A 12,447-nucleotide genomic window follows, 5' to 3' on the forward strand; every position below is an offset into this window, starting at 1 on the left:
CAAAGTCCCAAAAATGAAATAACTTTATATCTTTTTCTGTTGCGGCCCAAAAAAAGGTATCAACTTCAACTAAAGACTCGATTTTCTCTTGAGCTAATAGATATTATGTGTTCTCGCTGATAAAATATTTAGTAAATAAATGAATGCCGCATACCAATTGCACTGCCTTGGCCAAGTACGCGGCGATGCTAACAAAAACTACATGTCCCGACATACCCTAGGCGAGAGTAAGGCTGCGCCTTACTGCTTGCGCTGATTGATGTCTGGAACGTTGAATAAGGAGCCAGAATTTCAACAGGAGGCCTATCACAGTCGAGGAGAGGCGGGTTCATACCGTTGCCAGGGCGAAAGTTCCCGGAAGGAGTTATACTTTTAATGCAGGGCAACGCAGGAAGCGTCCCTGGAAGCGAAGCCGTTAGAGAGGTTGTGAAGGTACCGCTGTGAGCCTAGGTGTGTAAAAGAGCAAGGGCATGAGTCTGTAGCGAAAAAACCGAAAGAGCGGCGTCGGTAAGTAGAGTCCTCGCGGGGGGGATCTCTGTGTGGGTCTCACTTTCCGGTGGTTGCAGGACCTATAGGCTGAAAGAAACCGTTCTGTGAAAGTGGGCTGTAAATCGGTTTGGGTGCATAAACCGGTTTGCGGGAATGGGTTGCCGTGTAATGAGACCACTAACAATAATTCACTTTTTTGTTTTGACCCGTTTGAGGGATGGAGAATTATTCTCTTGTTGGACAGCGCTACGGAATCTGCTGGTGCTATATAGATAAATGTCATAGTCTGAAGAATGGATAATATACATTTTATATAATTTGCAGTTGAGTCACTAAATTGTGAGATGCCACAGTGCATTGTTAGGTGTCCGGATTACACAGTAATGTTTAAAGGAGACTATCTTGGCCAATTATTAATGTTCATTGATTTCTGTTAATATATATATGTTATCTTCATTTGCATTGTATCACTTATAGATCATCTTCCACAATAACGTATGTATAATTTCAATAGTTTATAAATATCAACACAATTCATGTTTTAATAATATAATCTGTTTCCGATCTGATGTGTAATTAATTGTGTTTGATCACTGATTGTACAGACATTTCTTAGCGGATGTTTAAGATCGCTGGTGATGTTTCATGGAAAATACTTTGGTTTTGGAGATAACGCATGACAATTTAGAGAGATTTGTGTTATCACCACCGAGTACATCTCCAAATGAAATATCCCACGCAGCGTGTACTATATGTACTGTATGTACTGTATGTAGTATGTAATGATAGAATAAAGAATGCTCGTGATGTTGGTTCCAGGGAGGATAATTATAAATCTGAATATAGAAGCTTGTCAGGCTAGCAGCAGTTGTTATATCCCTCTGGGATAGAATATTCCCCCACAGATGTTTCCATCTCTGTAACGGTGCTGTATGTGTGTTATTGTATGTCTGTATTCTGTGACTGCTGTTTGGACGTATGACTTTTGGTATTTGGATGTGTGGTACCCCTGCCTCCGTCACACCGTTTTTTTTTTTTTTTTGAAACTCTCAAAGTTTCATTTACAATAATAAAAAAGAAAAGGAATACTCTGACACGTTACTGCGTAACAATACACTCCTTATTCCTCAGGGAGATCTTTGAGAGAATCAGAAATAATTTGGACGGATGGATAAGTATCTTAGGTTAAATAAAACTTGGGTGCCAGGTCACCATGGCGACTATAAATAATTTCCTGGTGCCCAGGAGGCAGAGATGTTGCCTTTGTTGCCCCTGTGCTTCACTGCAGGTAGATGCATGGCAGGGAGGCAGGCAGCTTCCACTGAGCCCCCCCAGGAGGTAAGGGGGAGAGGAGGAGTGTATGTGTGTAGAGTGATACTGTCAGTGTGTTTGTGTGTAGAGTGATACTGTCAGTGTGTGTGTGTGTGTGTGAATAGTGTTACTGTCAGTGTGTGTGTATAGTGTTACTGTCAGTGTGTGTGTGTGTGAGAATAGTGTTACTCTGTGTGTGTGTATAGTGTTACTCTCAGTGTGTGTGTATAGTGTTGCTGTCAGTGTGTGTATAGTGTTTCTGTTAGTGTGTGTACATGTGTGAATAGTGTTGCTGTCAGTGTGTGTGTGTGAATAGTGTTGCTGTCAGTGTGTGTGTAGTGTTGCTGTCAGTGTGTGTTTATATGTGTATAGTGTTGCTGTCAGTATATGTGTATAGTGTTAAAGTAAATGTGTGTGTATGTACAATGTCAGTGTGTTTGTGTATGTATCATGTGTATAAGGGTGTGGTGTTATTGTATGGCATTAGCTTGAGTGTATGTTGGCATATAGTGTCAAAGTGTATATATTTGTGTATTGTGTTAAAATGCATGGTCATTTTTAGCATGTGTGTGTCTGTTTGTTTTATTTATTTAGCAACTTAATATTTATCAATCAACTCAAATTTGTGCATCTTTTGCTTAAATTGAATAATCCAAGTGGTTATCTAAAGAGTGATGTACTACTGAAGTATATGGTACTTATGTCTATATAGAATAGCAATATAAAGGACGGCAATGATTCACAAGCATAAAATCCATGTAAAGAAAAAAATGTGTAATACACAAAGTGAGCTAAACAAACAACAAATGTGTCCAAGGAGTAATGATTCTATACGCTGTTTCTATATTTTCTGCATTTTATAGGTGGTTGCTTAAGGAAGGTCCACGTATCATGGCTGGTTCTGCAATTAGGGTCGGCGACCAGCTGATCCTGGAGGAAGACTATGATGAAAATTACATACCGCAAGAAAACGGTAGGTGAATCACTCCTGTGCAGCGGTCATATTCCCAGCACAGTGGAGAATGTAATCTCTCTAGTCAGTAATGTCTCTGATCCAACAAACATCTCCTTCATTGCTTATTAATGGCCCATAGGAAACCTAAAAATAATTGGACAGCAGCTATGAATCGTTCGGCCCGTCTAGTCTGCCCATTTTTGCTAAATCACACCTTTCTTCTCTGTTCTTTTCTCCAATCTATAAATACTGCGATCCCTTAGTCTTTACTGATAATTCTTTACAGGGAGTGTTACGTGTCTGTCCACCCATGTAGGATCAGCTGCATATGTTATGTTTACAATATTATGTCTCTGTTTCTAGAAATTCTGGAGTATGCACGGCTGATTGGAATAGATCCAGATACAGAAACTGAGCTCATGTGGCTAGCTCGGGAAGGCATTGTGGCACCATTACCATCAGAATGGAAACCATGGTGAGATCAACCCTGCCAATAAAAATATATTTTAATGGTTAGCAGTGGTTCTTAGAAATAAGGTTGGGATGGGGCATAGGTACTGCCCTGTCAGTCTTAATAAATGTTCGATCAGGTTGGTACAATACCTGTTTTTATTGTTTCAATAATAACTATATTGTCGCCATATTTATTAACAAATACTACAAGTAGCCACAAGGTTCAGGAATTTAAATCCCCTATGACATCATCAGAACCACCTAATCAGACATACAAACAGGTTGAGAAACAATGTATAGATGCTTTAAAGATTAGCATGTTTTGCCACTTCCTCATGGGCACAGTTTTACTCCCTTTTTGACCCGTTTGTTGTCTCTCTATCTGCCCTCTTTACCATTTCCTACTTTTTTCTTATTCCTTCAGCCAAGATGTTACAGGCGATATATATTACTTTAACTTTTCCACTGGACAGTCAAGTTGGGACCATCCAAGTGATGAGTATTACAGAGACCTAGTTATTCAGGAGCGGGAGAAGCTGCAGGCACAGGGTCCCAATAAAAAGAAAGAGAAAAAGAAGAAGAAAGAGAAAAAGAAAGAAAAGAAGACAAAAGAGTTGCCTAAACCTACTATGGTGAGTATTCCTGGCGCTGCTAATGTTTCATGGTAAAGCATTACAACTGTTATCAAAGAGTCAAAGCCTGTTGGACACCATGTGCAGGTATATTTTGTGAAGTGGTTCCTTAAACACATTATTTTATATTAATTCATTGTAACACAAAAGAATCCAACCACACTCTTCACAAATAACATAATGTTATAAATATTGTGGCATGTATAAGGATCTCATCTTCAAAGGAGGGCAACTCCTATAAACTTTTTACACTAAGCAAGAAAAGAGTTCTACAAAAGCCCTTATATAAAATATATTGTTTTATTATTGTACAAAAACTTATTAATAAAAAACATATATAAAGTATTTCATTATATAGACAACAGAGGTTTAAAGAAGAAAATCAGAGCATATGGAGGAAATATGGCTATGTATATATAAAGTGTCTCAAGTGCATATAAATCATCATAAGAATCATAAAGTGCTGAGTCATTTAAATATAATTGAATATTACTCTGTATAGAGTGCATCTATCAAAAATATGACCATCAAGGAGTGCATAATTAATAATACTCACTATGGAGTGCACCTCTTCATTTGACAAATATATAAGGCACTAACGACATTAATGCAAAGTATACAGTTCATTTCAACGCGCATGCTCGGGAGATAGTCTCTCGGGCTTGCGTGCCATGGGGTGGGACGTCCGATGCGAAGCAGTGAATTGTGGGGCGGGGACGCAACGCCGGCGCCAATTAAGGTTTCGGCGCGCAACTTCTAGGGGAGGGGTATAAATATTAGTGTAGGATGAGGGAATAACAGCGACCCCTTGAAAAAGGAGAACCGAAACGGCGTAGGGGAAGTGATGGACAATATGGGTAAGGAGCATATTGCTCTTAGGACAGTATTCATATCATTGAAATGAACTGTATACTTTGCATTAATGTCGTTAGTGCCTTATATATTTATCAAATGAAGAGGTGCACTCCATAGTGAGTATTATTAATTATGCACTCCTTGATGGTCATATTTTTGATAGATGCACTCTATACAGAGTAATATTCAATTATATTTAAATGACTCAGCACTTTATGATTCTTATGATGATTTATATGCACTTGAGACACTTTATATATACATAGCCATATTTCCTCCATATGCTCTGATTTTCTTCTTTAAACCTCTGTTGTCTATATAATGAAATACTTTATATATGTTTTTTATTAATAAGTTTTTGTACAATAATAAAACAATATATTTTATATAAGGATTAATTCATTGTAGTCTGGCCTCAAAATATTTTGTATCTGTTTCCTTCACAACTGTATGATTGGTTTTCCACAATAGGTGTTTGTGCAGAAATTGCTATTATGCAGATTGTCACTATCTTATCTATTGATATCTCACAGTCATTGGGATCGCCGCTGGGTAGCCTTGCCCCAATAAGGGGCTTGGGTGAAATGGCTGGTAGCAGTGGAGAAATGCGAGGGTCACTGAGCAGCAGTGCAGGGAGTTCTGGAGGATTTGAAACTCTTTTAGCTGGATCATTCAAGGTAAGCAAACTTACTCAACTGTAATTCAAATAGATGGGTGCTGATAAATTGGTGGAAGAAGAGTTAAACTTTTGTGACATTGGAAAGATCATAGAATACATATAGCACCTAAATTACACTCCCACTAACCATGCAAAAATGTCTCATATTTTGACTCTAGATCTCAGGACAACAGCCTTCAAAATCTTACATCAAGAACGGTGAAGGAAAGAAACCAGAGCAGAAGATTAGCCTGACCTTACCAGATGTGGAGGAGGAGGAGGATGAGGATGTGCCTGCTAGTGAAGTCCAGGTGAGGAACATCATAGAGCAGGCATGTCCAAAGTCCGGCCCGAGGGCCAATTGCAGCCCTCGTTCCGGACTGATAAGGCCCCACAGATAAGTTGCCCAAATATAGTTTTTTTATATTAAAGGCAGAGTGATTTAACTCCTGTTTAGATTTGTCATCCAAGTCACAAAATGAAAAGTATGCCGTTTTCAATAAACTTTGCATTTAATTTTAATGGTTCAAAGAATGTCAGGCAAAATGGTCGGCCCTCGCACATGTTCACTTCATCAAATCTGGCACTCTTCGAAAAAAGTTTGGACATGCCTGTCATAGAGGAAACACCAATTTCATGCCACTTAAAGTTTGTATGTATTCACAGCCAGATTCATGACCCCATCGTTTTGGCTAGTCTAGGTTAGAGCTACTCACCTGTCCCACGAAGCAAAGTGGGTGCAGGAGAAAATTACTGAGATATAAGGGGATACGTAACTCTATCTTAGTAGAAAGAGACCATGTTATTGGTAGCCTTCACAAGTTCATTGTAACAGATTCAAATCAGGTTGTGAGAACACATTATTACATTTGTTTGTTTACCAAGACTTATCAAGAGCAGTTTAGTATCCCTTATCTGAAATGATCCAAATTCAGATAAGGGGAGTTCAAATATCAGATACTCATGACTGAGATGGGACAGGAGAGAGGTGTCGGACCTCTCCTGCAGTCAGTAGATCCTTTCCTAGCCACCTTTGTGACTTCTCCCTGCTTTCTGCACCATTCTTCAGGTTTCTCTCCACTGTTCCAGGGCACTTGTGCTCCGTTATTCAGGTTTCCTCAGAGCACGTTCACTTCCTCAGAGCACCCCTGCTCCTTTTTTTGGACCAAAAGTGCTCTGGTGAAATCTGAACAACAGACAGGAAGAGCTCTGGGACATCGGGAGTCTCAACAACAGAGCAGACGCAGGTGAGAAGACCATTATCCGAAATTATCCCTTATGTCTGTGTGTGAGAAGACAGGGCTTCCTGTCTAATCTCTCCAGGGCCCAAGGCTTCTTAATTGGGCTTTGCATATAAACCATAAACCAAAACCACTGGCAGTATTCCTCTCTTTCTCATGCTGTCTGTGCCGTTATATATCTTACATTTGCTGAAACTCTCCATATGTTATTGTGTTCTGATTTCTGTAGAGTCCCAAGGGATCTGCACGCTTGCTCAAAAACCTGCATATGGATATCGGATCTCTAGGAGGAGGTTTTGAATATGAGGTAAAAAAAAACCCATGTCTACGTTCTAAATATCTAGCTTGGCTCCTGAAACCTAAACAAACCATTCTCACACCAAATATGCAGTCCTAGAACATATTCCGTTTTTCTTTTAATTTAGGAAGATCTCCTTTTATTATTGTTCCTTTTTTGTGTATTGTAATTTCTGAGTATGGATTTCATGGACATGTCTAGAAGACATACGGAGCTTATGTCTCTGTGTCACCCAGGAGAGTGAGCGGGAAGAAATAAATGCTTCTGCTGACCACTCAGATGAAGGTTCTGAGCCAGAACTAAAGAAGATTGGAAATCCTGAGGATGATGATGAGAGCCAAATAGAGGTGACCCTAGGGGTGTGACATCATCTCTTGCAGGCATGATGTCATGAACACACTGCATGAGTGTGTCTTCCCTTTTGTCCCTCACTTTCCTGTAGTCTGCACAGTCTCTCCCACTTGGTTGATGTGAATTTTCTGGCTGTTTAATTTGGAAACGCAACTGGCGTGTGTGGTACGAAGCCCCGTGTACAGTGGGTATATTCTATTTATTCTGTCCGTATTCCTTAGTTTGTATTGATGGTCAGCAGAATATTAATATAACATGAAAATTAGGCAGCCCTGATGCAGAGCCATTCAGTTAATGGAAATGCACTTCAAAATTGGTATTTCGAGGAAAATTTTAATGGTCACATAAAATAGAAAGTGAATTAAGTTAACTCACGCAGAAAAAGGCACACCAAGGCAAAGCTATAGAAATCATATCTAAATAAATACACAATATTAATAAATCATACATACGTACATACATACATACACACTATAAGTTTAAAGAGACATTATAATGCCCCAAACGGCATAACTAAGCATTAGGGCATATTAAAGAACTAAGTGTATATATAAAAAATGCATTGAAGATGCAGCAGCTACAGAGAAACACCTCCTTCACTGTCTGTGATTCCTGACAATTTTGGCAGCCCCATACCAAATGCGCTTGTAAGATCTCTTGGAAATCTTGAGTGAGTCGGGGCTGAAAGAAGTATCTGATGTTTGGAGATATGCTGGGTCAGTGAAGCAGAACAAATGCATACAGAATATTCTGATTAAGCGTGCCCCATGGTGTGCTAGTGCTCAGTGGGCTGGTAATAAGGGAGGTCTCTGATGTCTCCAACCAGCACATTGATACTATGGAATACTGTTCCGAGCTGGCATTAGCCTCCATAGACTACCTTAAGACATGGCGTCATATGCTGGCATTCTGCGATGAGGATGGAGGTTATGGAGGTGGTGGCTGGGCCCGCTGCCCTGGGTCAGGTCTAGGGTAGCATCCAAGGTATATAAACCGATGTGAAAGAACACTCATCATATATCATGTAAGCATTGAGGTGGACTTATAATAGACTAGTGTAAGGTTAGGTGATGTTTTCACTGCGCAGCCAGATTAGTAGCCAGATCTGCTTGCTTGTTTGTTTGTGAATCCCTCCTTCTTTTTTGATGCTTGCTGTTTTTACCTTGCTACAATTCCATATGCTCCGTAAACATTTCCCCTGGATGGTTTTTCATTGTGTGGTCTAGCTCTTTGTGAGCTGTAATTCTGCAAAATTAGGCCAATAACATGGACATCCCACCCCACATCCTTGCATTTCTCCAGAAAGGGAATCGGGGTTGTCGGAACATGATGGCTCTTCCTCTTTCTGCCGTGTCTTCCACCCCGGTTCAAAGCTCTGGATTGAACCAACCAGTGGAATCAGAAGAAATCGTGAAACATGGTATCTCAGCAGAGCAAGATCCTGCTGAAAGAGGAGGGTCCTTGTCGGCTTCCACTAAGAGTCACTCTAAGAATTCGCATTTTGAAGGAAATAAAAAACCAGGCTGCACGATGATGGAAGATCAAAGCTCAAGTGCCAAGGGTTCTCTTATGGAACATGACACCCAGGACGTAAGAGACCACTAGTCAAGTCTTTTTTAGCTCCTGCATTCCTCCACATAGATAGCACTTCGCTTAAGATTTTATGGATTTTGCATATAATCTAGCAAGTTATGTTGACAGTAGAAGAAAACTTAAACATGTTGTAGCATACGTATGCTAGTAGCTATTAATTAATGTGTTCTGGATGTCCGCTAGCATAGGAGTTATTAACCCCTTCCTGACAATGCATATAGTGCTTCGGCACAAAATGTCAGCAGTTGACACCAGAGAAACATAGTACTATGTCATTGCACTTTAAGCATCGGCTGGGTTAAATCTGCGAAGGGGAGACAGCCTGGTGCCGCTTCTGCTAGCTGGGGCCAAAATTTAGCACCCCAAGCTGAGTATTCAAATTTGACAGCTGTGAGTGCTAGACAGATGCTTATGGGACATCACTGCATTAGGGGGATGTAACTGCAGATGCACATATCCTGGCATTTCTTAGCAGAAATGTTGAAGATGCTGCCATTCACAAGTGTAAAAATGCCTTTGCCATAAAGGGGTTAACTAGCAATAAACCACCCAGAATGTGTTGTCTTAAAGTAAAAATATGAAAAGCATACAGTGGAGCCTCCTTGCATAAACAAGGATGGATATTGGATTTCTTTGTTTTACTTAAGTGCAGATTTTTGTTTTTAAGCAACGAAAAACTTTGAGTCCCAATACAGCTGCATTTGGTTCTGTTGTGTTTTTTTTGCTTTTCCATAATATTAATATGAAATAAACCTTGTGGAGACCTTTGCATTTAATGCAAACCTGTAGCACTCCCGCTTTATTAGCGCATCATCCGGTTACATATTTTACAGATCTTATTATTTTTCTTTTTTTAACTGCAGGAGTCTGAATCTAGCGAGGATGTAAAGGAACTTGAGTCTGACCACAAACGGCGTGGAGCACTGGTGAGCAATGGACCATTATTTTGCTCTTAGACTTCTCAGCTCAAATGGGAAATCAGTGATTTCCGGGCACTACGAGTCCCCGAACATGTTAAAAACTAAAAGTAAACACTGGTCAATACATCCTTTTTTTTTTTTTTACAAACTTTTTTTAAAACCTAATAGACTGAAATCTATAAGATCTTGGACAGAAGGGGCAGTAATCCCCAAACGGCTATACCTCGGGTATATGTTATACACACACAGTGGTCTGAAAAGGTACTTCAGATCATCCAACTAATTTTACTAAAACCCAAAATGCCGTTCGTAAATTATGATTTCATGTATAAGGGAACAAAAGCTATCCAACCCTACCTGTCCCTATGTGAAAAAGTAATTGCCTCTTAGTTACTTAATCAACCAATTAATTAAATTTCATTTATAATTGGGTTACATTTCACTAGCCCAGGCATGTTTAGATTCAACAGGGCTTGCAGTAATCATCAATTAAATAGAACCTGTCTTGCAAAGGGTCTAAAAGGTCTAAAAAAGAAGCACATGATGCCACAATCTTGAAATAAATTCAGAAATAGATAAAAAAACAAAGTCAATGACATTTATCAGCCTGGAAAGGGTTACAAAGCCATTTCTACGCCTCTGGGACTCCAACGAACCACATGAAAGCCGTTAACTACTAATGGAGAAAACTTAGAACAGCGTGAACCTTCCCAGGAGTGGCCGGCTGATCAAAACAATTCTCCCTAGAAGAGCGACCAAAATTCCTCTACAGCGATGTAAAATTGCCACTTATTGAAAAAGTTTGATAGCAGTTGTTGCTGCCAAGGGTTGCGCAATCAGTTTTAAGGTTTAGGGGAAATTACTTTTTCGCATGGGCGACATAGGTTTTTTGTGTAACTCTTTACATTCAATGAATGAAATGATCATTTTAAAAGCTGCATTTTGTGTTTATTTGGGTTATGTTTGTCTTATATTAAAATTAGTTGGATGATCGAACAATTTAAATGTAACATTGGCAAGTAGAAGAAATCAGAAAGGGGGCAAATCGTTTTTTCACAACACTGCAATATTGTGTGTTATATACAATTTGTATTAAAGGTGAACCTTTGTTTGTTGGGACTCCTATTGGTTTCAACAATGGTGGCTAATATTTTGCTACTCCTAGAGAAAAAAAAATCTCGGGGAAAATATTGTCGCAAGATTATTTTTCTTTTTCAGGATTTCGGGTTCACTAGCCAGGCCATGGAGAAAATACTTGACATTGATGCTCTGTCCCCAACGGCAAACCACTCAGAGGTATGGCACCCTCTACTGGCAAGGAGGTTTATATAGCAATTTAAGAAGCTTACATTTTAAAGAAAGCTAGGCCTGCAACAACTAATCGATTAGTTGAATTAGTCTGACTATAAGACTAAGATCAAGATCCCCCGCAGCGCTGCAGGGGAACTGGATCCTCCTCTCTGGCAGCCGGTGAACGCCTGCACGATGCACGTAGACAACCTCCGCTGCAGCCTGGCACTTCCGCCAGGGCTTCTATGATGGAGTTCCAGTGTGGCATGGCCTTCCGGTGCTCCATCATAGAAGCCCCGGCAGAAGTGCCAGACAGCGGGGGCTAAGTGGAATATCAGGAAGGTGTAAGTCATACATTGGGGGCAGAGTGGCATATCTTAGGGGGCAGGTTGGCAAATAAAAGGAAATAAAAACAAAAAATGCCCTTTTCTCAATCATTTTTATTAAATATGAAAAGATAGTTTTCACATGAATATTTACTAGTGAAACTTTTTTTAGGTATTAAAACTTTGTTTGAGAAACTTTAAAATACAGCTTTTATTATTATGTCATAGTAAAATAAGAAGGCGATTGAACAAATGCCATTATTATAAAGAGATAAGTATTGTGTGCACACAGTACAATGACACGTTAATGTAAATGTTTAAGTTTTTTATTCTGCAGTTTGTTCATTAAATTATTTTAAATAAATAAAAAATATGCATATTGGTTTTTTTATCTGATTAATTGATTTAATCGAAAAAATATGAAAATAATCGTAGCCCTAAATAGTCGCAGCCCTAAAGAAAGCATATATTGTTGCATACACTTATTTACATGTTTTCTTCCATACAATGTACCTTTTTAGAATAGAATTTTATAGTAGTTATCAACTAATGTTCCAAATACAAGTGCAGTCAGAAGCGCCTATAAAAATATAACTGAGCTCCCGATCTTCGATGTCATATCTCCTTGTACAGCGCCCTTCCCACTACATTTTTTTCTCAAAGACAAACACTCCAATGAAGTAACCGTTTCTGTTGGAATAAGCCAAGTGGCAAATGATTTCAGTAAATTAGGAAAATGATAGTATTAGGAGTTCTGATGTTTAATTGTGACTGGTTAATTCTGAACCCAGTTATAAGAGGGTGTGCACACTTATGCAACCAGGTTATTGTGAGGGTTTTTTGACCCCCCCCAACGATTTCAGTTTGGCAATTGAATTGTTCATGTTATAAATCACATTAAATGTGAAAAAGGTTCTGACATGATTTATCTTTGTCTCATTCTTTAACATCACAAGAACCTGGCATTTTAACTGGGGTGTGTAGACTTTTTATATCCACTGTATTTTAATAAGGTCTGTGCTAAAGACTTGCAGAATAGTGCGATGGAACGGGTGGAGGGCTACATTCCTCTAAC

At 39.3% G+C, this 12,447-nt stretch overlaps 1 protein-coding gene across 1 annotated transcript in view; it reads left to right on the top strand.

The window, feature by feature from the left end:
- The first annotated feature begins 371 nt into the window (after positions 1 to 371).
- CEP164 (centrosomal protein 164) overlaps positions 372 to 12,447 on the top strand; it is a 25,198-nt gene continuing 13,122 nt past the window's right edge. Inside the window, exons 1-10 of the mRNA XM_053451626.1 lie at positions 372 to 507; positions 2,664 to 2,773; positions 3,119 to 3,230; positions 3,633 to 3,840; positions 5,229 to 5,372; positions 5,533 to 5,664; positions 6,824 to 6,901; positions 7,129 to 7,239; positions 9,700 to 9,762; positions 10,975 to 11,052. Of these exons, the coding sequence (XP_053307601.1) occupies positions 2,692 to 2,773; positions 3,119 to 3,230; positions 3,633 to 3,840; positions 5,229 to 5,372; positions 5,533 to 5,664; positions 6,824 to 6,901; positions 7,129 to 7,239; positions 9,700 to 9,762; positions 10,975 to 11,052 (1,008 nt within the window). The 5' untranslated portion in view covers positions 372 to 507; positions 2,664 to 2,691. The remainder of the gene's footprint in view (positions 508 to 2,663; positions 2,774 to 3,118; positions 3,231 to 3,632; positions 3,841 to 5,228; positions 5,373 to 5,532; positions 5,665 to 6,823; positions 6,902 to 7,128; positions 7,240 to 9,699; positions 9,763 to 10,974; positions 11,053 to 12,447) is intronic.

Source organism: Spea bombifrons, chromosome 12 (genome assembly GCF_027358695.1).
Source record: "Spea bombifrons isolate aSpeBom1 chromosome 12, aSpeBom1.2.pri, whole genome shotgun sequence".
In the NCBI taxonomy this organism is placed as follows: Eukaryota; Metazoa; Chordata; class Amphibia; order Anura; family Pelobatidae; genus Spea; species Spea bombifrons.